The sequence below is a fragment of the Sciurus vulgaris genome (assembly GCF_902686455.1).
Source record: "Sciurus vulgaris genome assembly, chromosome: 1".
Taxonomy (NCBI): domain Eukaryota; kingdom Metazoa; phylum Chordata; class Mammalia; order Rodentia; family Sciuridae; genus Sciurus; species Sciurus vulgaris.
Genome location: NC_136461.1, coordinates 36,688,361 through 36,714,275, shown reverse-complemented (window position 1 = coordinate 36,714,275; position 25,915 = coordinate 36,688,361). Strand labels below are relative to the sequence as shown.

The following is a 25,915-nucleotide window of genomic DNA, read 5'->3' as shown; positions in this document are numbered from 1 at the left end:
AAACTTTGAAGGCTTTCAGCTAATGCCCACCTCCTCCATGGAACTTTGTACCACTCCACCTCTAAACTTATCCTGCTGGGTTAGGTGGACTTCTCCAGGGCAGCCCTGTGCTGAACCTCATGGACTCACCACAGACCCTGAAACCTGGAGGCCTCTGACCTGCTGCCCACTTCGCTCACCCCAGTGTGCCATACAGAGGCCATTGTGTCACCTCACAGCAAGGCCGAGAAACACTTCAGTGAAACCCTGTGATGTTTACAGGGCACATCTCACACTGTAATGTGACACTGATCATGCCTGAAATGTCTCAATGTTCACCACACAGATCTAGAAGTTTGTGTTGAATAGTATTATTCCTATGGCTAAAGTCAGATCATTTTTAACTTTTGTTTGTAATGGCAAACTTATTATATTGGGGGATTTGTTGATATTTTTTTAGTAGCTTGTACAAGAGCTGCTTGACAAATAAAACACAGTATATCAGACAGATAAAACTTCAATCAGCAAAAATCATCTCTAAGAGGCTGGGATGTAGCTCAGTTGTAGAGTACTTGTCTCATATGTACTTGGCCCTGAGTTCAGTATCCAGAAAGAAAAATCATTCTCAGACTGGGGGTGTACCTCAGTGGTAGAGCACTCGTCTAGCATGCACGAGGCCCTGGGTTCACTGCCCAGCACCACACACACACGTGAAAAAAGGTTTCTGTTTTGTTTTGTTTTTCATTTCTCCATTCACTGACCTGCAAATTGTTCAGGGTTTGGGACAATGAAAATTCTTCATTCATTACTATTAGTCAAAAATAATCTGGTAAGACAAGAAAACTCAATGGGGGAAAGGGCCAAATTAGTGTAAGCCAGTATTCTTCATAACGGACATTTAAAAGAAAGTGAAAGTTAAATCAGGCTCTGTACTCCAACAAGCACTGAGGGAGGGACGGTATCTCATAAAGATAATGAAAAGCCAGTCAGAGATGCAATCAAGTCTCAAAGTTTTGGACAAATGTTTCAAATTTCCTGGGGTCCTGGAGTGTTGGCTCCCCAGAGGCAGTAACTGCTTGACCTGCTTTAGAAAGGGAAGTAGGACAGGATATGCTCCTGAGTGAAGAGGTGGACTAGCTCACTGGTAGAATAGGATCTTACTCCAGCCCCACCCTCCCCATACTTTCCTATGAAGATCCCACCAGATGACTCCAGGAAGTGCTTCCTGTGTGTGTTGATGGCCATCTGCCATACTGAAGATGATCTGCTACACTCAGCCAGTTGCTTTAGAAGCCACTCTGACAGGGGACAGAGCACTTAGTCCCATCTCAGAAGGGCAGGTGTCACAGTGCAAGGATTCCCCACCTTCTGTAGACTTTTATTGGAACACTCTCACACCCATATTCACATGCAGGGAATGCTCAAGAGCCATCCAACAGACCAGAGACCAATGATCCAGATGTCGTCAAGGAGCTGGACACGCCGGAAGCCAGGGCGTACTCTGAGGTGGAAAAACTCACTCTTCAGTCAAGTACCTGTCCAAGGTGCCATCATCACAGGCAGCACTTTGCCTGGGTAAATTCTGTACCTAAAGGCCCTGTTATGGTTTAGATTAGGTGTCTCTCAAAAGCTCTTGGGTGAGACATTGCAAGAAGGTTAGGGTGAAAGATTGGACTAAGAGAACCTTGACCTAATCAGTGAATTAATCCCCTGATAGTGATTAACTGAGTACCTGTATGCAGGTAGAGTGTGATTGGAGGAGTTGGGTCCCTGGGGTATATAGTTTGTCCTTGTCGAGGAGAGCTCTCTCTGCTTCCTGTTGCCATGCTCCCCTCCTCCACACCCTTCCACCATGATGTTGTGCCTCACCTTGAGCCCCAAGGAATGGAGTTGGCCATCTAGGGACTGAGACCTCTGAAACCATGAGCCCCAACATAAACTTTTCCTCCTCTAATAGTTCTTGTCATGTCTTTTGGTCAGAGAGGCAAAAAAATGGACTAAAACAGACCCATAATAGGAAAAGAAACAGGATTACTCCCAAAAGCATTAAGAAAAAAGTCACATATACTCTGGTGACTGCCAAAAGACTCAAGCCTGGGAAATGGGACTGCTGGAAACCTTGATCTCTTCAAACTTACTAGTGACCTCCTTCTTCAAGTGGGTCTGAACGGGAAACACTGAACACCGTGTAGAAGGGAGCCAGCAATAACAGCAATGTGTCAGTCAGTTTTCTCTTACTGTAACAAATACCAGAGTAATCAACTTATTAAAGAGAAAAGATTTATTTGGGCTTATGGATTCAGAGGTTCCAGTCCACAGTCAGTTGACCCGGTTAGTTTAGGTTTGTCATAAGGTAGCACATCATGGTGGGGAGTGCATGGTGGAGGAAAGCTGCTCTGCTTCTGGCCAGGAAGTAAAAAAGGAAGAGAAAAGGGCAGAACTCCCACCATCCCCTTCGAGGGAACACCTCCTATGACTAGAAGACCTCCTGCTAGGCCCCACCTTCTAAAGCTTCTGCCGCATCCCAATTGTGCCAGGTTGAAGACTAAGCTTTCAACACATAAGCCTTTGGGGAGCATTCTAGATTCACAACATAGCACAACATAGTCACAAGACCTAGAAGGATCTTGCAATAACTCTCCATAGAAATGGAAATGAAGGAGAAGACATTTGTTATAAAATATGTTATGGTTTGGAGATGAGGTGTCCTCCAAAAGCTCATGTGTGAGACAATGAAGGAAGGGTCAGAGGAGAAATGATTGCATTGTGAGAGTTTTAACCCAATCTGTGAATTGATCCCCTGATAGGGATTAACTGAAGTGGTAGGGTGTCGCTTTGGAGTATATGTATATTTTGCATCTGGAGATGGAGTCTCTCCCTGCTTCCTGATCACTATGAAAGCCACTTCCCTCCACCACACTCTCCTGCCATGATGTTCAGCTTCACCTTGAACCCCAAGGAATGGAGCAGACTTCTATGGACTAGGACCTCTGAAACAGTGAGACCTCAAATAAACTTTTCCTCCTCTATAATTGTTCTGGTCAGATCTTTGAGTCACAGCAGGAAACAGCTGACTACAACAATATATGATCACGTATTCAGCTCTTCTGAATAAAAGCAAACATCTCCATGGGTATAGTTCACTAGGTAATCAGGATGCTGGTAAGAACGATGCATCTAACCCTCTCACCAAATCAAATAGGATCCCAAAAGAGTGGAGGATACATAAAACAAAATCTTGACAATCTAAGAGGTTGTGTATGTTTGAAAATGATCATATGAAATAATTTTTAACAAGTGGTCTCAAAACTTCAGAGGTGCTGATCCTACTTTATAAACACTGTTAAGTCTTTGGGGTTTAGGTAACTGGATTACACTAGTCTTAAAGCTACCCTCTTTGTAGTATATGCAAAAGAAGATTATGTGATTGTAGAAAAAAAAGAAGGAAGTGGAGGGGGGGGGGTGGAGAGGAGGAGAAAGTAGGGCGGGCACAGCAGGAAGATACTGAGCTTGCTCCTGAACTGGACCAGGCCATCTATTCCAGCAGTGGAACATGGGAGATGTACGCTGCTCTCTGCATATCGATTTCTTCTTGGAATTAGAATGCTGTCCTCCTAAACTTGTTGTGGGGCTACAATTAAATAATAGATGTTGAATACTTGGCACATAGTAGGCATTCAAGAAATCCTGACTCTACTTTATTAATATCTGTACTTTACAAAATAGATACACTCAGAAGATTCCTTGCTTTACAAAAGAATTCACCACAGGGACCCTTTAAGCCTTCTGCCCTGCAAGTGCATTTTAAATGGGATTGGGTTTGCAGAAATCCATTTACACATGACTTTTCAAAAACGCAGCCAAGGCACTAATGAAGGTAGGCAGATCTCCAGCAAGAGCTCCCCGGGCACACTCTCTCAGTCTCAGATGCTGTCCAGCAGGATTCTCTGAAAGACTGGAGACTAAAAACATCTTCTCTGAAAATCCACAAAGACCCACTGGCTGCCCTCTGGGAAGTCTTTTTTCCATGCATATTTGGAAGGGCTGAGGTGTTTCCAGCTATGGGTCCAGGCTTATGAGGACAATAGTAATAGCAATTGCCTAACAACATTAGCTATCGTTTACTGGAGCTTCCTATGTGAGAGGCACTGTGTTAATTCCCATCCATTACCAGCACAAGGCAACAGAAGTTAACATCTTTATAACCACGAGGGCTTGCAGATTAAAGAAGCTCCCATAATTCCTCACAAAAATCTCATAGGGTATTATCTTTGTTATTGTTGTTTTTTTTAGCTAGAAAATCTAAGGCACAGAGTAGGTAAGTAATTTGCTCAAGGTTGCCCAGCTGCAAATGATGGGTTATTTAGAACAGTTCTAGCTCTGAAGCCTACCTTATGGACCTGCTACTTTCCATCCTGTTTCCCCTCCCCACGAGCACCAGATCCAGCAGAGACAGGACTGCGCAGTGGAGGGTCCCTGCGGGAGGCGCTGCCCCTCCCTCTGCCCCCTCCCCATCTCACTTAGCCCTCCACAAGCTGTTGTCAATTGCACTAAAGTATTTACAGCAACCAGCCGACCGCTGACACCTCTGCCCACGTGGGCTATAATTTGATGCTCAAGTTGTTAAACAGCCGCTTTCAAGCTCCAAGCTCTTCATACATGAGTGTCTCCCCAAGAGCCAGGCTGGCTGTCTTTCCACTGCTCCTGATGCCTGTGTGCATGTGTACGTGCTAAGTATACCACCACCACAGACACTGCCACACACACAGTCACTACCATAAAACGACCCCTGTTCTCTGTCCACTCTCACCGAAGCACAGGCGTCACACAGCATCTATAACCTATCACAGACCCCACCCTCACCCCTTCATACACCTGTCATCAACAACACACAGATGACACCAAAAAGAGAATGGCAGAGAATACCCTGTGTAAAGCAGTATTCACAGGAAGTGACAGCTAGTAATGCCCATCCCAAATACCCCCTCGGAAATAACTCTCCTCTACATAATAATTTATTGGAAAATTACTCACATGCTCAACTGAATGTGAGTAACCAGATAAATACTCTACTTATTTTTTCATGGACTTGGGTTAAGTGTAGCTGTCACTTGGATGTGATTCTATCCGTACGTGCTTCCATGCTGCCGCATTTACTTAAACCCCTGACTGAAATCTAAGTGGCAGGGCCCGTGTATGTCTGGGGGTGGGGTTGAGGGTATACATGTGCTCACACACTAGCAGGTCCTCTGTGCAGAGTGGACCCAGCATTGACTCTGTTGCCAGCCCTCTCCCCAGAGTCTTTTCAGAGTCAGGCTGCCCACTGCATAACAATTCAAGAGCAAAGGCATCCCTCCATCCCAGAAACCATATCCCATGCCACCCCATTAATGTAACAATGGTGTAGGGGAAATTTGGAAAGAGAAGAGGGAGTAAAGGATAAGGGAGGACAAAGAGCAGGGATAAGGGTCATACAGTCCACCTACCCAGGAGAGAACAGACTCAAGGACAGGTACTCCTCTGTAGTCACTGTGGGATGGCTTGAAGCATTGGAAGCTTACCTGTTGAGAGTCTGGAGAGGATGCATACTTCCAGCCCTCCTGGGGCCTCCTGTCTTCACAGATCAGGAACCAGCCTTAGCCCCTTCTGGAGGTGCTGGGGGAAGTGGGCCTGGAAGGCTCCCTGGGGCGCAGGGAACAGAATGAGCCTAGTCAACAAGGAGCCCTACAGAGCAGCCTTCCTATGGAGGTTTGGACCTGCAGCAAACAAAGAGATTGAGAGTAGGCCAAGAGGCCAGAAAGATAACCTGTAAAGAAAGGTGAGAACAACAAGGGAAGGGTGGATGGGAAGACTTAGAGGGATGCATGGGATGACTGAGGCCCCAGGTGGCCCAGGGCTGCCACAGACAGAGTTGTCAGTGAAAAGACTCTGGACTGGGGTGGAGATCAGGGTCTCTCCTGCAACTTTAGCAAATCCCTAATGGAAAGGTCCTGCCTTGTACCCCTCTAAATGGCTCCTTCAGTCCTTAAGGAAATGCCCCTGGGTCCTAGACAGGCAGAGCAAGGAAAAGGCTGGGTATAACTTCCCAGAAAACTCAGACAAATTACCTGACTAGAGGTTCTAGAACAGTAGGAAGTCAAAGGAAGAGGATAAAAAGCAAAACTGAGAGTGGTAGTGGGAGCAGGCACCTGGACCCAGGTTCAGAGAATCTGAGTTCAAGTGCAAATATTCCTATTGCTGATGCAAACCTGCAGCAGCCACAGAGCTTCACCACATCTTATCTGTAAAGTAGTTAGCTGCAAGTACCCATCTCAAGACACCAGATGAGTCAATGGGGTAGAAAGCCTTTTTGGTGATGACTGAGCCTCCTTGTTGATCAAGACTGTCAGTGGGGAGAAATCATAAGCACAGTGTGGAAAAGGACAGTGAGCAGTTACCTACCAACATGGAGATCTTACTATCATTACACCATGTGTGTGCTCATGTGTCCCGCCTCATTCCACACAGGATCTGAGTTGGTTGAGAGGGAAAGACCACTGACAGGCAGACGAATGAACAGAAGAATGAGGACAAAGGAAACAAGAGGACAAGAGACTTCCAGGGCAGCAAAGTCATTCATTTTGACCTTGTTCAATTTGACATTCAATGAGCACCTACTATATGTTTGGTACTGTTGGGTTTAATTATAGTTAGGATCAGTGAATGTAAACTTTACCCAGGACAAAGCAATGGCAAAAGTGAGTTTATTCCTTTGCCTTCTGCATATGCTCCTGGAAGACTTTTCTATGCACAAATGTCCCATTCCAAAAGAAGGAGTGTTCCCAATGGGATCTGGTAAAGAGAGAGAGGGGCATATACAAGAGTGTTGGTCCATGGGGCAGGCTACCATCTGGTGATCACAAGGCCTACTGGGAGCCAAGACTGCTCTGAGTGACCTCTCTGCAGGGAATGGGACGTGGGGATAGGTAAAGGAATAAAAGAGGGGACAGGGTACTTGGTTGTAGGAGACATTCAGTTCAGATTGGAGCACAGACCTCTCTGTGCCTCCAGCTGGACTTACTGAACTTGGAATAAAGGAATATTTCTGTTTTCCTCTGTCCCCTTTCCAAGATATTAGCATGATGTCCTTTGTGTTGTTCACCAAAGCTGGGCATAGTCACTCAGATGGATCTTTAGATACTGAATGAAACAGAAGAGTCCAGAAAACTTTGCATGCTACTCAAGACTGTATTCTCATACAGCCCCATTCCTCTTTCTTCCTGCACACCCAGCCAGAATATATTTCCCAGTCTCCCCTGGAGTCAGGAAGAGCATGACTATGATTGTGTTCTGGCCAAGGAATGTGGTCAGAAGTGATGCCTGCCACCTGCAGACCTGGCCTTTAAAAACATCCCCTCCAGAATCCTCTACTATCTTCCTTTCTCCCCAGCCCCTCTCTCTCCTTCCTTCCTCTCTAGCCCTGCAGCCCCCACCCCTCAGCTAACTGAGTTTAGAAGAGTCAATAGAAGATGTGAGGGGCCTAGGGAACCCATGGATAGAATTTGCTGGCTGAGAGCTCCATTAATTTGAATGGGAAACAATTTTTTTATCTTTATTTTCACAAAACCCTAAATGAAAATTCAGCATTTTATTCAATTATAAAGAGAAGTAACAAACCACAGCAGCATTCCTGGCACCAATGATTTTGCCATTCATAAAAATTGTAGGCGTTTACTATGTAGCAGGCTAAATTGTTATGAAAATATCAAAAGCTCAATTAGGTTGTACGAACTTTGAAATTGCACTGTTAATCCCATGCTATATTTTATTTAACTTGTCTTATTATTATCATTATTGTTATATCTGAAATTATTCAATTATTTTATCACAAGTATAATTTCACAAAAATTTCTTTAATATTTTTGGTACTTGAACCTCATTTGGTCTCTTCTGTAGTACTGTGAATTTGATTTCAAGAATTTAGAAATTCTTATTCTTAGAGTGAGAAGTAACTTAGCTGGACTGCCCAACAGGTTCCAAGGCACCAAAAAAGAAAAAAATCAGAACTCCTTCACAAAATAATGGTGCCCCTAGATGGAAGGCCTATGGGCCGGTGCATGGCTGCCTGGGACAAAGTACCTCCTACTGTCACCATCACTGAGCCAATATCTGGATTATGAGATGAGTGAAAAATAATCTTTATTTGTTCAATGACTGAGACCTTGAGAACCATTATAATAGAGAATCTGCAAGGCATGGAGAGTGCAGGACAGTCCTCTCAGCTTAAGCTAACTTTAGACTCACTCTTAGCTCTCCTAAATGGCCTGGCTCACAGGGTGGAATGTCTTAGATGCACTCCCCTTTCGCTCAACTTTCTACCATTCCAATTTACCCCAACCTTCAAGGCACAACTCAAATTCCACTTTCTCTAGGAAGTCTCCTGTGCCTCCTCCCCACTCACAAAACTTACTATCCCCAACCCTAAGCACCGAGAGCTGTTAGCATAATACTCTGAGCCTCCCAGGGAAAGAACTTGGTTAAATTCCCTACCTGTCCCCCAGCCTACACTCACCCCTACAGTGGGCCTAGTCCTGGGATGGTCAGACTTAGTAGGGCCAGTAAATGTTTGCTCATGGGAGGCGAGTGGGTGGCTGAGAAACTGTCTGTTTGATTCAGCTCTGTCCTTTGACAGCCTGGCCCAGGTCCACACAGAATATGTATGTTTAAGGAAAATGTATGATTCAAGTGGAAAAAAAATATACCAGTGCTTTCCCACACTGGGGCCTCAATTTCCCTTCCCTGAAACTATTTCTGACCAGTCTGGATTTCAGACTAATATATATTGTCCTCTAGGTCTCTGTACAGCAGTCTCTCCTTATCCTCTGTTTTGCTTTCCACAGTGTCAGTTACCAGTAGTCAACCTCGGTCCAAAAATATTAAATGGAAAGTTCCAGAAATAAACCATTCATAAGTTTTAAATAGCTTTTATTACAGTATATTGTTCTAATTATTCTATTTTATTATTAATTTATTGTTGTTACACTCTTACTGTGCCTAGTTTATAAATTAAATTACGCCACAAGTATGTATAGATAGGAAGAAACAGTATATATAGGATCTGGTACTACCCAAGGTTTCATGCATTCACTGGGGGTGTTGAAACCTACCCCTGTGGATAAGCAGTGGAGAGAACCACTGTGATTTTGGTAGCCAAACCACACTACAAGTCAGGAAGGGGTTAAAAATAAGATGGGTCCTCTCCAGCCAGGGTGAATGATACCTCCTCCAGGGTCCCAAGGCTGAGTCAGCCTCTTTGTCCCACACCCTTCAAAGCCACGCCCTCTACCCACCCCCTTTCTTCTTTTCCTGCTCCACCCCTCCCCCAGCAGGCACTTGGAGCCCCCCGCCCTTGGGCAGGAGCTCTCATCCTCTCTTGGAAGCTCTGGAGAGCCCAGGCCTGCTCCACAGACAGCTGCTGCACCAGGGGCATGAGGACGGCAGGCAGGCAGCTCTCTGGCCTGCTCCTTCACAGTGCCACTCCACCAAGCTCCTTTTGTCTCCAGGATGAAGATGCACCCAGTTTGAATAAAGGCCCCCCTCTCTCCCCTCAGGTTATCATGCAACGCTGGGGCTCAGGGTCTCTAGTCCCCACCCTGGATGCTGCTGTTCCCACTCCCTCCTCCCCACCACACAAAGAACCAGGAATCATTATTGTTCTAAGGAGGATCATACTTCTGAATAACATTAACTCCGCTCACCTTCAGGCAATGCAATACTCCTTTGGAGGCCTTGCACTGTGTGGTGGGTACAGAGTGATGTATCAGATTCAGCTCCTGCCCTCAGGAGCTCCCAGTCTAATGAAGGAGGTGGAGCAATAAGCAAAAAAAAAAAAATAATAATAATAATAATACCTCACAATTAATTTTTTTTAAAGCAGGAAACGTTGCCCAGTATGGTGATGCACACCTGGAGGTTGAGGCAGGAGGACTGCCTGTTCAAGCCAGTCTCAGCAATTTGGTGAGACCCTCAGCAACTTAGGGAGACAGTCTCAAAATGAAAAAAAAAAAAAAAAAAAAAAAAAAATTAAAAGGTCTAGGGGTATATCTCAGTGACCCAGCATTGAGTTCAATTGGTTGATTGGTTCAATCCCCAATACCAGGGTCGGGGGAAGAGTTCTGGGGACAAGATCTAACTCCAGGCTTGGGGACAAGGGTGGCAGAAAAGGTTGGGAGGAGGTGACACCTAAGCAGAAAGGAGGAAAAGGAACAATCAGACCATTAACCATCGAATTGTTGGCTCTTGGGCTCACTAAAAGCTAGACCCGCAGGCTCCTAGAATCATTCTTCAATCAACAACCATTTATTGTGCCAGATGCCATGCTAGGTAAAGAGGTCTCAGAACTGAAGGTATCTCATATCCCAAAGTTGTCCTGGTTTCCACACCCTGCTCCTGAGGGAGAAGCTGTCCATTCTAACTCCAAGGCCCCAGGCGGAGGAAAAGGGAACTAAAGATGTCCTGGGTGCCAGAATGAAGGCTGAGTCCTTCCTCACTGTGTTGAAAGAGGGCTATGAGAGCTCACTGGGGTGGGCACTGGCACTCTGAGAGGGGTCTGTGGCTCCCTGTGGATTCAGGGGCTGGTGATCCCAATGGTCAGAACTCTGTTCCAGAAGTCAGACAGGATAGAGTTTGGAGTGATGGCCTTTTCCCATGAGAGATTTCAGCTCACCAGAGTTGGGGAGGGCATCCTGCACCCTTCAGCTATTCTCTCTCAAAGCCCAAGGTATTCTTCCTTCGACGCCTAATCATAGCTTTAATTAGATATGCATTTGTGCACTTCTTTCTCTCCTCCACTAGACTGTCACCATACTAAGGACATGTTTGTTCATAAAACTTGTATCCTAAGCTTAGGGAAGAGAACTAAAAAGACTGTGGAATGAATTGGGACTGATGGGTGGCTATGGAAGGACATCCCAGCAGACCAGGACAGCCTGGCAATGAGCTCATTTCATTTTAAAGAGGAAACTGAACCCAAGAAAGGAAAGAGTGGTACAAAACTAGAGCTGCCCACCTCTATGGAGAAGGCGGGGGTGTGGCAAGGCTGGCAGCAGGGCAGAAGCAGACAGAGAAGGGCACTCACAGTGCTGGTCCCCAAGATGCATCTCCCGAAGAGAATTAGTTCCCTTGAGATCCCCCAGGGGACAAACCCCACCCATCCCCCCGCCGCCCCCCATGCTCTTCTTGAGATTTTAAACTTCTTTGTCCCAGGGTGTACCTGGCCATGGCAGCCTTCTCTCTGGCCAAAACTGCCTGAAAGGGCCACAGGGGAAAGGAGTGGAGCAGTTTGGAGATAGAGTGGGGTAGCCTTGCTTGGGTGCTCAACCCACAGGACGGTTTTACCACCTAATCTGAGCAAGGCAAGCCTTGAGAATCAGCGCACCGAACAGTTCAGGTAGTCCGATCATATCCCATTTAGTCCTGGATCTGCCCCGGTCAAGTCAGGGTCATCCCTGTTAGCATGGGGTCAGGCCCACTCGGAGCGGGGTCACCCTTGTTGGCCAGAGGTCATCCCTTTTTAGCACCAGTTCTCCTCTTTGGAGCAAGGTCGCCCGGGCTTGCAGAGTCAACCTCTAATGGAGGATCAGCCTGGCGTGGGGCGGGGTCGCCTGGGTTAGCACAGGGTCATCTCTATTAGCTTAGGCTAAATCCTGTTCCTCGAAGAGTAAGCGCCTGGGACTTTGGGACCAGCGGCGCCCCCAGGTGGCTGGGCCCGGCTGGCTCTCAGGATCCGGTGCCTGGGAGGGCTTCAGGAACCTCGTCCTGAGCTTTCCACCCTCGCCTCTCTCACAATTGGGCGGGGAACCTCGCCCACTTGGCCCGAGCCTCGCCCTTCAGGAATTGCATCTGCTTCCGAATATTCTTTGCACGCATCTTTGGAACTCCTTCTGCTCACAGAATGCAATTTACTGCGTGAGCGCATCTGAGACCGAGAATCCGAGATGTAGGCGGAGAGACTTGTCACAGGCAAAATCCAGCCGAGCTCCAGGGAAAGCTACAGAGAGGGCGCTTTGCTCTCTTTGGCCCCTCCCGACTCCCCAAGGTCTCAGCGCCCACACCATTCTGCTGCCTTGCCTCTAAAAGCGCCATCCACCCAAAGTCCCCACAAAATCTAAAATTCTCAGGTTTGCTCCCAACGGGGACCTCTGGGGCCACCGTCACTTTCCCACTCAGGCTTTGGAAAGGCTCCTTCTCCTCGCCCTCCTCGCTCAGATTCCAGTTCCCCAACTCCCATAAGATGTTCACCCCAATATTCTTGTCCTGGCAGGGCTTCCGGAAAGAAGGGCCACAAGGAACTGAAGTAAAAGGGTGTGAGAGTAAAGGCACCCTTGGGCTTTTCATGCCCCTCTATCCTAGCACCATTGTAGTCACAATTGCTAGGGCTGAGAGCTCCGCCAGATGGGAGGTGTCCACTCACCTTCAGACTCCGAATGTCCCTCCTCCACAAAGGAGGCAGAACTGGGAATCAAGACCTGACTACCCTTTTAGGACCCTGCCAGTAGAGGAGAAAGTCCAGGGTCCTACGTGGAAGACCCTCAGATCCAAAAAGGAAGGGAGCCACACATCCCAGCAGGTCTGCAAGAGTCCAACATAGTCCCATTCAGCACTCTCACAAGAGAAAGAACTGGGCTGGAGAAAAAGTTCTTCAGCTGAGGGGTGGCAGGGAGGCCAGGGCCTGAAATGAGTCCAGGCTAACTTATTTCTCTGAACTCCAAAGAGGAGGGGAAGTACTAGCCCAAGGTCACAATCAGCATTCTGGGGTGACTCAGGAATCTTTTTTCCTCTTTCTCTGTCCCCAATATTAGAGATTCATCTTCACAATAGGTGCTAGGGTGAAGACCAGGAGGAGGGAGAAAGAGAAACCAAAGCCTGGCAACTTCCAGGGATGAGTATAAGTCAAAATCCTTAATACTGAGTTTGTGTACACACACACACACACACACACTTGTCTACACCCACACATACACACCCCAACACTCCCTCCCCTCCAGTTCTGAACCTCTACCAGAACATCCCACCCAGGAAGGAATGGCTCCAGCTAGGGCTGCCTAGGGCCTGCACCAGATTTTATCCCTTTAGTCTCCGCTTTGTGAAAGGCCTGGAGTTGGGTGAGCACAGGAAATAAGGTGGTTGGTGGAAAGATTCTCAATCAGTCTTGCAGAGATGATTTACTGACAAGTAATGACTACATCCCCTATTCCTTCCTTGCCTGCAAGCAGAATGCGGGTGCCAGAACTTTCATGCTGCCTGGGGTTGGGGGACAGACTTGGCCACTTCCCTAACTCCCACCTCTATCCCCAAAGCAGGCCTAGAGAAGTGGCAGATGCTCTTGCTAGTCTACACACCTCCCTTCTGCCAGCAGCACCTCACTCATCTAAAGACAATCTAATTCATGTCTTGAATTACCTGGATAATTGTCTGCTGTATATATAGCACCTTGATCTCACTTTTCCTACCACCCTGCCTCTGGGAAGGAAGGGAGATTCATAAAGCATCCACAGCCCAGTGACACTTAGGAGTTCCCCAGAATTGAAGGGGAAATGCTGGTTTCTAAGTTTTCTCAAAATAAGTGGATATGTGCATTAACTACCTATTCTGGTGCATAGAGGCTATAGGATTCAACTGTATGCCCCAGATCCTACTGAGTGACTTTGGGCAAACTCCACCCCTCACCCATCTCTGGCCCTGTTTCTCCATCCATACAATGTTAACCTTGGCTACCCTGCAAGCCCTGGTGTTGCAGACTCTACAGTCTGCACCCGCACCTTTGACAGAAAAGAAAGTTTCCTTGAAATGGGCTCCAAAGCCACCTCGGAACTGCTAGCCAAGTTCCTTTGTGCAGCCTGGAGGGGAGAGAGCTAGCAGCACCAGGCCAGAGAGCAGGCAGGGGCCAGACAATGGAGTCTCTTGGATAACTTGAAACAATCTGAATTCTGAACCCAGGCAGGCTCATGGGGTGGACATGATGGGAAAGAAAGGAAGCAGGAGCCTGGGGAAGGCAGTGAGCCTGCTCCCCTGCCAGTCATGTCACTGCACTCCTCAGCAGCTTTGCTTCATGCTCCATGTTCCCAGTCTTGTCTACAGTGGGGAGACGGGGAAACAGGTCCCAGTTTTTGCTAAAAAATAAGAGGCCAGAAACTCAGGTCCCTTCCTTTTCACTCATGAAGGGATCCATTCCTAATTCTTCCACTCCAATCCTCTCCACCCACATCTTCCCAGCCTCTGCCAGAGCCACCCAAGGAGACTGACCACACTCACAGACTCACACAGATACAGTCACAAATACACATGCTAGCACACACATAATCACTTTACGAATATTTGCCCCTAGGGGCTGGGGATGTAGTTCAGTGGTAGAGGGCTTGCTTAGCATGCACAAGGCCCTGGGTTCAATCACCAACATTACAAAATAAAATAAATATAAATACAAATATTCACTTCTAAGCACACTTGCCAGAGCACACCTATCCCCTCTGGCACACACAAACATAAACACAGTCACAGACCCCAAATACCAAAAAGCACATACACACTTAAAGGCTGTGATATCATCATAAAGTGGAAATCTACAACCTTAACCCTTAAAGCACCAAACATGCTTTTTTACTTCAAATATGGTGATAATCACTTGTTTGCCTTCATTTCAGTTCTCAAGTTCCCAATTAGACTGCTTTCAATGATAGGAGGCAGATGTTCGCTGCTGTACTCCAGGACACAATAGGTGAGCAATAAGTAAGGGAGGAAAGGAGGGCAGGAGGGAGGAAGGAAAGGAGGAAGAAAGGAAGGAAGGAAGGAAGGAAGGAAGGAAGGAAGGAAGGAAGGAAGGAAGGAAGGAAGGAAGGAAGGAAGGGAGGAAGGAAAGGAGGAAGGAAGGAAGGAAGGAAGGAAGGAAGGAAGGAAGGAGGGAGGGAGGGAGGGAGGGAGGGAGGGAGGGAAAGAGGGGTGAGCCAGACAGGAAAGAGATCTCCATTGGGTGAATTAAGTCGCCTGTGTTTGTCAGTTCACCCCAGTTGATCCTTATCAGCTAACTTCTCAGGAAAAGTGCTCCTGATTCTGATCCCATGCTTTTCAGATAGCAGAGGGTCATGAGGCCGAGGTGCGGGATGCTCAGAGAGGCCGCCTAGCCAGAGGAACGGGAAACGGCTTTGCAGTCGGACTGCCCTTGCATTGCACACGTTAAGACCCGTGGGTTTGTAAATGCACACTCGGAATGACCCTCAAACCTCCTGCCTGTCACAAAGACAGGCTGCGTGGGGCAGCTGGAACATGGTAAACCCCACGCAAAGTCGACCCACCAGCGTCTCAGGCCCTTGGCTCCTCTCCAAAGCTCGGCAACTGACAACCTGCGTCACCTCGGCCTGGTCCTTTCCGTGTGAAAAGTGGAAGATGGAGCCCTCTGGTCCTTAGGACCCTCAAGTTCCCGCTGTGTTCTAGGCTAATTTAAGTGACAGCTTCACTAATTGCTCTCATAGATTGGAATGACCTAGTCAACGTGAGAAACTGAGACCTATCCCCCAAAAGACTGGAACATTTGCATACGACAAGTAGTTGAGACCCGAACCGCAGGGGGCCTACGAGGAAAAAGTAGCCTGGAGGGGGAAGTTCTGGAGGGAAGCTCGGGCTAGGGTGAGGGTGGAGAAAGGTGAACTCCCCACCCCCAGCCCCTATCCAACACATCTACATCTAATCCGAATGGAACAATTAAACTCTGGAGTCCGTACAGCATCAACACCTGCTGGGGTGGAGAGCCGGATGGGACGAAAAAAAGAATATTTTCTGTATGCGATGGCGAGTTAACTTGAACAATGAAGTCCATTCCTGTACCCTCAGCGCTCCCCTCTCACACCGCTACATACATCTGACCGTTTTGACACAAATAACTTGAAATACACTTTTCAGGTCTGCAATGATTTTTAGAAATCGAAGAGACAAATTTAAAAATTTTGTTGCTCCAATAATTGTCTTTCCAGTCCTAAGATCCGTAAACCCTAATTCCAAAGAAACTTCTGCCTGAAAGAGAAAAATGCCCCAGACGTAAAACCAGCCTCGGACAATTTTCATACTTCTAGGGAAACTGAGCACAGACCTCCAAGGTGCCGGCTTCAGGTGGTGAACCGCACAGGAGTCCAGTAGCGGTGACTTGATAGCATCCTTCCGAGGCGCGCGCTCGTGCGGAATTTGACACGCACTGCTTGGGAGCCGTGTGTCTAGGAATAACTGGGCGGGAGTAGAGGGGTAGTAAAGACTAGGAACTTATCGATCCCCTCTGTGATGAAGAAATGTCCGCGAGGCGGCTAGCGAGCCTGGAGGAAGATAGCTGGCGGAGACCCTTGCTGCATGGAGAAACGCAAACTGGTTACTGCGAGCGATTTCCTCTGGGAGTCCGCTTGCAGCGAAAACACAACGCTCCACGGGGACCCCGAACTCAAAACTGGGGACCCAGCCAGGGTCGGAAACAACCTTCAGAGTGTCGGCGCTGAATCAAAAAGCGGGGCGCACCGGAGGAAACAGCCTTCTTTCCCCAGCGAACCAAAGCCTCCCAGTCCCCGGAGCGACCGCAGCTTCGGGCTTCAGCGCTTGCTCCGCTAGGGAAGGAGGCGGTGCCGGCTGGAATCCGCACTACGCCGCGCCCACTAGCCCGGGAAAATTTTTGTTCTCAAAGCCACAACTGGGACCCTCTGTCTTTTCTACAGATCTCTCCTTTGGTACCATACGTCTCTACACAGACCTTTAAAAAGCAGAATAATTCTTCCCCCGCAAATCTAACCAACTGTTTACTCTCAAATACCCTGACAGACCACAGACTTGGGAGGCTGAATTGTCCTGTCCGACCACTGCCCACCTTTAGTTTTCTTTCAGCGTGTCCCTGGAAACCTCATAACTCCAGCCTCAGGGACTAATGGAAGCTGGGTCTCGTCATCTTGGCTGGCCATCCTAGACCCAGCTACACAACCTTTTAAATCATGTCTCGGAATAATTTAGGCGCAAACCCAAACTCGCCTCTCTTCTCTTCAACCGGGAGCGCAGGGTTCGAAGTAAACTCCGAATTCGGCCCGTAAAGACCGCAGGCGAGCTGCCTCCTCCCACCTCTCACTAAGCAGGAAACCTTACAAGGCACACTCCACACTCAAAATCTTTTCTCCCTTTCTCTTGCAGGGTCCCTCGTTTAAACAGTGCCGGCGCCTTTATTCGCCTGACTCTGCGCGCAGGAAAACCCGCCTGGTCGGTCATTGTCTGGTCTGCCACCGCCCCCGCCCCCGCCCCAATCAGTGTCACAAAACGCCCCTTTCAACAGATTCCAAACCCTCTTCACCCGGGCGCACCGAGCCTTCAACTTCATTAAGTGAGCGCTAAGGCGGCGCGGGAGGAGGCGAAGTTTAAATAAACCCGAGAGGAGAGGGAGGAGGGGTGGGCCTGGGGAGGGCTGCTAGTTGAAGGGGGGAGATAGGAGTGTTTTTGAAAAGGGAAAAAAGTCATCGGGGAAAAGCGCTTTGTAACCACGAAGACGCACCCGCTGTGGCGAGAACAAATTGGATATGGAGGGGAAGTGTCCGCTCCCCCCCGCCCCAACTCCGGCTCCTGGGTGGTCTGGGGAGACCCTGGAGAAAAGGTGGGGGGAAGATGGGGAGGAATAGGCGGTGAAAAGATTTAACCGCTTTAATTGGGCTGCAAGAGAGAAGTGCGGGGAGGCTAGCGGATGGGCCTCGATCACCTAAGCCAAATACTCTTCGATAAAATAGAAACGTTAGCCCTTAGCGGCGACTGAAAAACGTATGTCAAAGTTGGAGAATCAAGGTTGTTCTTCACTACCACAGAAAGTAAGTCTGCAAGATGGGGGAAATCCTGCCCGGAAAGACCCCCGCCCTCTCCCGTGGCCTCGGGCCTCTCGGCGCCGGATGAAAAGGAATGAAATTGAACGAAATTGAACGAAATGAAGTGAAATTGACCAGTGAAATTCGCCAATTTTCTTCCCCTTTAAACTTCCCGCTCTCAGCAGCACTCACTGAACCCTAGGCGGATTTCTTATCTTTTTTTTTTTTTTTTTTTCTCACCTCCGAGAGATGAAGGTGTGCCCTGGATATTTTCTTATGATTGTCACCAATTGTTGAGGCCTGTGGACGATAGAACCTCACCTGCCTCCACCCAGGCAAGGAGGGAACCCAATGGAGCTGTTCCCTAAAGGGATGGCCTATTTCTACTCCCAGGAGGCTGAGCTCCTAAGTGAGACATCACCCACCTTATGCAGCCACAGATTGAAAGGGAATCACCAACTGAGCCCCTCCAGTCTGGAAGGAGGGAAAAGTCTGGAGGATTCTACCATACAAATCCTGCAATTCAGACAACGCATAGTGGTCCAGAATTCCAAATCCCTTCCCTTTTCCCTGCCTTCAGCATTTGCAGCCTCCTGGGCTCTCTCAGTAATTCTCTTCTGGGTAGTTTTCATGGCCAGTTGGGCATTAGTGGTTTCTGTCTGTAGCCCCCCAACCCTCAACCGTAATTTTATCTGACCCAGGCTTGACCTTTTTGACCCTCTAGAAAAAGAGGGTCTGAGTCCTGGGTCTGGGGCCCCAAGAGTCCTAGGAGTCCCTCATGCATCTCACTCCTCCAATTCCTATATTTCTACCTTTTCCTGATACTACCCTCCAAACACAGAGACACCAAGCAATAGGTTGAAAAAAAAAAAAAGAGAGAGATTCCCCCCACTACCTTTCCCACACACACATATGCACATATGCTGGTGTGTACCCACACACACACTTGACAAAGACACATCAAGAATCTGCTGCTTCTCCTGTAAACAGCAGTTACGAAAATGTTTTATCCATCTATCCACCATCAGATATGAATTCTGCCTGACTTAATTTTCTCTTTTCTAGAGAGGAAAAACCAACTGATAAGTCTTTTATTTAAAACCACAAATTAATATCTGGGCATGACCTATTCATGATCAATGAGATCACATAGCTGCAAAGGGCTTTATTGAGAGCAAACACATGCAGAGGACATGCATGCACGCACATACAGTCACATTTACCCTTCCTCCAGTGAAAAGAAACGAAAACAAACTCAGAGCAATGGAAGTCAACAAAACAGCCAGAGACAATTATCCTAGTATTAGCAGACATTTCCCAGTTTTTATCATTGAACTTAAGCTTATTTACCTGCACCATTTGATAAAATGGTGGAAAGGTGACCCACTGCATCCAACTCCCCCTATCACCACCACTACTGCCTTAGACTCTCAGCAAGAATGAGAGAGGGTACTGCCTCACCTCTGGCTGAGGAATTGCATGTACCATATATACCTACAGATTTGTCTGTCCTCCCTTAGTGAAGAGGATGAGAGACTTAGGAATCCCAACACTTCCGGAGCTCTGATGTTCTCCCCACCCTCATCCTGATTCACACCCCATTCTGATTCTAAAACAGCCTCTGTCCTCTAATCTGTTCTTCCTTCCTACTATTGCCAGCTGCTGGGATCCTAGCTGAAGAAGCCTTCATACTTCTGTCCACACCCTCAAGTTCTCTGTATCTGGATCTCTGACCCTGTTTTCTTCTTTCTCTGTCACTTGTCTCCTAACCCTCGCCCTCAAAATGTGTCTGTTTTTTTGTGAAGGCTGAACTGTCACTCCGTGTATTTCCATATTTCTTCTCTCTTATGATCTCAGTGGAGCACACAGAGAAAAAAAGCTCAACTGTCTCTGCTTCTCCCAAAGCATCACCTTACCCAACACACTTGCAAATGTGACGATGAGGCTTGCCAAGCACAGGTAGAGCTAAGGGCTCAGTAGGTTATGGGAGACTCATTCAGATCAATGGATTTGCACTGAGGCAGTAGCTTCCAGCTATGAGCATGGCTTGGGGGAACCAGGAATTTTGCCGTAGCAGACAGACCCCATTAACTCTCCTTTACTCATCATACACCTCTAGCCCTCTTAGATGGGAAGAGTGAGGTTTCAGTCCCGAATTCGAGCCTTCCCCTCTGTTACCTGTGCCAAGAGCGGGGAGTGGTGCCTAAAGGCCCTGCCACGGCCAAAGAGAAATCTCTCTCCTCTCAGAGAGTGTAACCAAGTCGACACACACCCACAGAAAAATGTTCATGGACATATGTAGAAATAAAAACACAGATATTCTGAAATACAATGCACACACAGACACACACACACACACACACACACAAACCCCAAACACAAAAACAATCCAAGTTCCATAAAAGCCCCTGCACACATCTATACAGAGGCACCCAGAATAAGCATCAAGAGACTTATTCACCTTGTACTCAGTGGATTTAGAGTTCAAGAGCACTTAGCACCCAGATCTACCCCAGGCCATGCTAAATCTGAACAAGAAGAAGGTAAGATTTCTCAGGTACATTTGAAACAGAATCCCTTTGCCCCAATTCCATGGTGAAAACCTTCCTAGTACCAGAGTGAAAATGAAAGTGCTGGAGGGGTCACTGGCTTTCCAGAGACCTGGCCCCATTAGCAACTGAAGGCCAAGGTCACAGTGCCCACAGTATCTGATAAGCCCAAACCCTCCTCCATCTGTCTGGCCCTTCCTCACTCCCCCTCTGCTGGGGGAGCTTGGGGTCTTCTAGGAGAGTCCCCAACAAGGACAAGGGAGTGCAGGCAAGCAGACTGAGCTGGTAACTGCCGAAGTTCGTGTATATTTATTCAATTGACACCAATGGGAAGGGAGGAAGGAGACAGATTTTTTTTCTTCCACACAAACCATCAATTTCACAGTCTTCCCTAAGCAGAGGAGTCTAAATCAATGCACACCAGTGGACAGAGAACAGAGAGCAGCCTGCTGTACAGATATTTACACATAATTACAGGACCCCCTGACACAGCTCTGTGCCCTTGCCCACCCCACCCCCACCTTTCCAGTCCCTGACCCAGACCCTTCTTTCCCACCCGACCTCATTGCCTTTAACTACAATAAATATCCCAGGGCCTGAGACTGAGGAGGAGGCTGAGAGGGCTGCTGGCCCTGGATGGCTGGCCCCAGTCAGCCACGGGAACAGGGGAAGTTCCTTGAAAATCACCCAAACACAAAAGAGAAAGGATTTTCCTCATGGAATGGAATCTGGGGTTTCTGCAAAGATTGTGGAGACCCCCTGCTTCACCTCTCCGTTCAGCTTCGCCTGTGTAGATACTGCTTTAGGCTTTTGAGGGAACGAACTTCCTTGGAGAACAGGAAAAAAAAAAAAAACCTTGAATTTTTCTTTTAAGCACAAGCGGATAATAGATGTTGTTAAATTATAATATTGGACAAGCAGGGTCTCAAAGTTGAGGAAGGAAGAAAGGGAGACCTCTCAGCGCCCTTGGTGTTTCTGGCGGGATCCGCAGGGCCTGGGCAGGCATGTCTCGGGGAAGGCATTCTTCGGGGGTTGCGGAGCAGAGGCAGGCAGGGAAAAATCGAAGGTTCCCCCTCCCTCGTTTGCTGCTCAAACAGGAATGGGATCTTGACTTGGGACCACTTAGCTTAAACCCGGGCCTCGCCCTGAGCGATGGAGCCCGCTTCGTCCCAATCTCAGAGAGATTCTGAGCGTGGAGCCTGAAGTGCCAAGTCACGCGCGCCGGCCCAGGTCTGGAGGCTCTTCATAAATAGACTCCCTGAGTTCCGCTGGGATCGCAGGAGCTCCCGGGAGAAGCTGAGGAGTGCGGGCCTAACTGGCCCTGGGCCCGCTGTGGTCAGAAGTGGCAGCCACTGAGGCCGGCGACTTTGCCGGCAAACGGCGGCCCTGTGGACAGGAGCGCGTCCCCGGGGTGTGAGAGGCGGATGTGACCCGCCACCGGAGCCAGGGCTGGGGCAGTCAGCATGGCCAAGACCTGGGCTTGACCCCCAGGTCCTGCAGCTGCCCCAAATGGCGATCCCGGGGAGCCCTCGCCACTGCCGGGGGGTGCTCCCCCGCCACCACCGTGGCCCATGATGTGGTCTATAGAGAAGGAAGGCCTCTGCCCTGCCCCTGCGCCCCCGCCGCCCGCACCACCTCCCGCGTCCGTCTTGAGGCCCTGGCGCAGGAGTGCGGTGGACAGACCGGCCGCTGTGCCAGCTGCGGGAGGGCTCAGGGACGCAGGGTAGAAAGCTTTGGCGCAGCTCAACTCCGCGCCTAGGAAGGCGGGCAGGCCAGAGGGGCCCGGGCCTGACCCTGGGGCAGGCGCAGGGGCTGGAGCCGAGGCTGCACCAGCGAACACCGAGGCCGTCGGAGGTCCGGGTGGAGGCGCAGCGGCGCGGCCTGGGGGAACCGACAGCTGGCAAGGCGCGGCGGCGGCAGCGGCAGCGAAAGCGAAGGCGTGCGGGTGCGGGTGCGGGTGCGGGGCCGGCCCCGGTGGGGGTGCGCCGTAGGCTGGGAGTGCCAGCCCATAGCCATAGCCGTAGGCGCCGTAAGCGGCGAAGCCTGGTAGGAAGGCGCCGGGGTCCCCCGCCGCTGCAGCTCCGCCACGCAACAGCAGCTCTGGGTGAGGGTGCGGGTGTGGATGCGGCGGCGGTAAAGGCTGCCGCTTGAAGCGCTTGCGGCGCCGCAGGAAGCTGCCGTTGTCGAACATGTCGGCCGACTCGGGGTCAAGCGTCCAATAGTTGCCCTTGCCAGGGTTGCCGGGTTCGCGGGGGATCTTGACGAAGCAGTCGTTGAGCGAGAGGTTGTGGCGGATGCTGTTCTGCCAGGCGGGGAACTTCTCCCGGTAGTAGGGGAAGCGGCCGCTGATGAACTCGCAGATCTCGCTCAGCGTCAGGCGCTTCTTGGGGCTCTGCAGGATGGCCATGGTGATAAGCGCGATGTATGAGTAGGGTGGCTTTACCAACGGGCTCCGCGTCGCCGCGCCCCCCGACGGTGGTCCGGGCCCCGGCCCCGCCGCGCCCCGGGCCGCGGCCGCGCCTGGCCCTGGGCTTCCCGCTGAGGCCGCCGCCCCCCGGGGCGCTAGAGCGCGAGGCTCGCCGTCAGAGCTGCCACCCGACTCCTCCTCGTCCTCTGCTACGTCTGCCTCGGCTTCCTCCGGAGGAGGCTCGTGGCCGTGAGGGAGCACGTCCCGGGGGGCGCGGGGCCCGGAGCGGGCTGGGAGCTCCCCCCCACCGCTGCCGCCGCCCACCACGTCTATGTCTGCGTCGGCCTCGGACAGTGCGGCCGGGGAGCTCTCGGAGGACATGATCTCGCAGCAGCAGCTGCCCAGGGTCATGGTGCCGCCGCCGCCGCCGCCGCCGATCTCCGGCTCCGCTCCGGCCGCGGCTCCGGCTCGGCCGCGCTGCCTCTGGGGCGAGTGTGTTTTGCGCGCGGGCGGGGAGGGGGCGGGGGACTGAAGCGGACAGGGAGGGGTGTCCCCCAGCTTCGCAGCGCCCCCTGGTGGCCTAACTCCGCCGGTCTCATCCTGCCGGGCGCACCCAACTGGCCGCTCCCTCAGCTGCCCCGGGAGCCGGAACCGGGACCTACACCCACCGTGCAGGCGGAAGGAGCTGAGCCACCCCTTACCCCGGCGGGTCTCCGTCCCTGCTCCCCCAGGGGTGGGAGTCGGGGCTCTCCTAAGCCGCTGCCTAAGGCGGAAGAGCCGCGGACTCTGGGCGGAGCTCCCCGGGTGGGGCGGGGCGGGAGGGGGCGGGCAGAGTGCCCTCACGCAGGGGCCCGGCGGGAACGAACTGCCGCCGCGGCGGGAGCTGGGCTCGAGCTGCTGGAGGCGGGTCCTCTTCCCGCAGCTCCTGCAAGCCCTTGGCTACCCCGAGCCTCCGCCTTCGGGGCGCTCAGTCCTTGGAAGTCAAGGCGCGCGCCAGCCAGAGCTGGTAGAAGTGGCCACAGCCCCCACCCATCATGTCCCCAGAGCAGCGCCCTGGCCACAGCGCCGTTGGAACGCGAGCGGGAGCCTGAGACGCCCAGACCAGCGGCGCCCTCGCAGGGCCCGCCGGAGCCCAAGCGGCTTCCGGCCCGAGGGAAAGAGTGATCTCGAGGAGAAAACCAGGCGCTCGCATCCTCGCGCCTCCGAGAGGTGAGATATTCTGTCCGCTCCCCTCTCCTTCCCTCCAAGTCCCTCGCGGGGAGACCCAGGGACTGCGCCGCCTGTTCGTGATCCCTCCGTAAAGTTTCTCTGCTGTGGCCCTATTCGTGGGGCGCGGACGGGTCCATGACTCCGGGTTTGCCTCTACTAGGACTGCTTTCTGTCTCAGCTTCCGTTTGTTAGTCTCTGTGACTCTCGCCCTCGGTGAATCTGTCTCCGTTTCCTATGGAAGCTGCATTTGTCCGAATGACGGTGCGTTTGGGAATCCTTCTCAATTACCCTCTCCCTTACCCCAGTCACACCTCTCCACCGCCCTTGTGACCACTGGACAGGCGGCAGGGCCCCGATGGAGAACTCCCTCAAAAAATCCTGACCTCAACCCCGGCCCGCGTTGCCTTTCTCTCTCGGGATCTGGTGCACATTAGGTTGGTCTGCTAGTTTTTTCAGCTATCTAGATTCCTGCCCATCCCATTAGGCCTCTTTCTCCTCTAGTCTACTTCCAGGATCCCCCCAAAAAAGTCGCTCCAGCTCAGACTGGGCTCATTATGGGCACCGGACGTGGGCCAGAGCTGACCGCTGCCCCCACAGCGCCGCACAGTGGACAACGCTTGAGCATTGGCGGTCTGAGTCTCAACTGCCAGCGGCTATTAAAAGACTGTGTGACCCTTTTGGGGTAACTACTTCTTCTGAGCCTCCGTTTCCTGATCTGCATAGCAGACAAGAATCAGGCTACTGGGGGTTCCAGTTGTGGCTTCAGTACTTAGCAGCTGTCACGAAAGTTTCTTAAACTCTTTAACTGTAAAAAATTTTCCTCTGTAAAAATGAAATTAAAAACACCTACTTCATGACTGATATGTAAAAGTAACAGTATTCTAGACTATTTATGGGGAGGGTATTGAAAGCACTTTACAGAATCTTGGGACGCTGTTCTTTGGGAGAGAAAAGAGTTAGGGTAACAGTAGTCTCTCACCTGGATCCCTAGCCCTGGCCCATCTCCAGACTGCTATTGGTACCATCTCCAGTCACTGTGCTGAATTCAGTTCTCTATAGCTAAACTAAAAGCAGGGTGGGAGGGATTTGCAGTCTAGTGGGCTGGTTCTTAGGAAGGTGGATGTGGGGGTAGAGGAATTCTCTTATTTAACAGCAGCCTCCAATCAATGGAAGGGTCTAGTATAAACCCAACTCCCCAGCCCTGTAGACAGGGCTACAGAGGCCCAGAGAAGGGTGAGAGGATTTGTCCAGGCTCCTGAAACAAGAGAGAGCAGGGCTGGTTTGCAGCCCCTGTCATGGAACCCTCCCAATGGAGTTTTTGAGTTTCCTAAGCTAAGAGCAGAAGAGAGTGAGAAACAGAGCTTAGCTGCTTATATCCAGTGAGAACAAGTCCTCTGGGACCTCTGACCAAAGGGATCCACTTGATGTGCTGGGTCTGCATAAACAGAACATCGGGAGAAAGGAGAAGAGGTCCAATCCTCAAATCAGGGAAGTAAGTTGGACAGGGACTAGTGGCCCCAGAATTTGAATTCCCGGGGTGGCCCTGCCCTCCAAAGAAACAAACAAACAAAAGAAGTTTTGGAGAGACATTTCTTAACATAAGTGTAGATAAATTTACATACCTGAGGTTGCTAGATTTAGCAGATTTATTTTATCTGGCAACTCTGCACATACCTCAAACTTGCTTTCTACTACAGGGAGATCTCTCTCTCTCTCTCCCTCCCTCTCTCCCCCCTCCCCTCCCCCTTCTCCTCTCCCCTCTCCCTTCTCCCTTCTCCCTCTCCCTCTCCCTCCCTACCTCCCTCCTCTCTCTCCTCTCTTTTCTCCCCCAGGACCTCACCTACAGATACACCATCAACCACTCACTAACTCTAACACAGCTGAGCTCTGCTGGTGTTTAAATAAATGGAAAGAAAAACAGCACT

The 25,915-nt window shown here is 50.3% G+C and overlaps 2 protein-coding genes across 2 annotated transcripts; one reads left to right on the top strand and one right to left on the bottom strand.

Annotated features, from left to right (window-relative positions):
* Positions 1-20,922: 20,922 nt before the first annotated feature.
* On the bottom strand, positions 20,923-23,538 carry FOXD2 (forkhead box D2). The gene has a single exon (XM_079148811.1). It carries the CDS (start codon positions 23,190-23,192, stop codon positions 21,711-21,713), a length of 1,482 nt encoding a protein of 493 aa, XP_079004937.1. The 5' UTR covers positions 23,193-23,538; the 3' UTR covers positions 20,923-21,710.
* LOC306664692 (uncharacterized protein) lies at positions 23,191-25,611 on the top strand (the record flags this gene model as incomplete). The annotated part of the gene is made up of 3 exons (XM_079145714.1): positions 23,191-23,273; positions 23,340-23,990; positions 24,492-25,611. 3 exons carry the CDS (start codon positions 23,191-23,193, stop codon positions 24,784-24,786), a joined length of 1,029 nt encoding a protein of 342 aa, XP_079001840.1. The 3' UTR covers positions 24,787-25,611.
* Between the last annotated feature and the right edge of the window lie 304 nt (positions 25,612-25,915).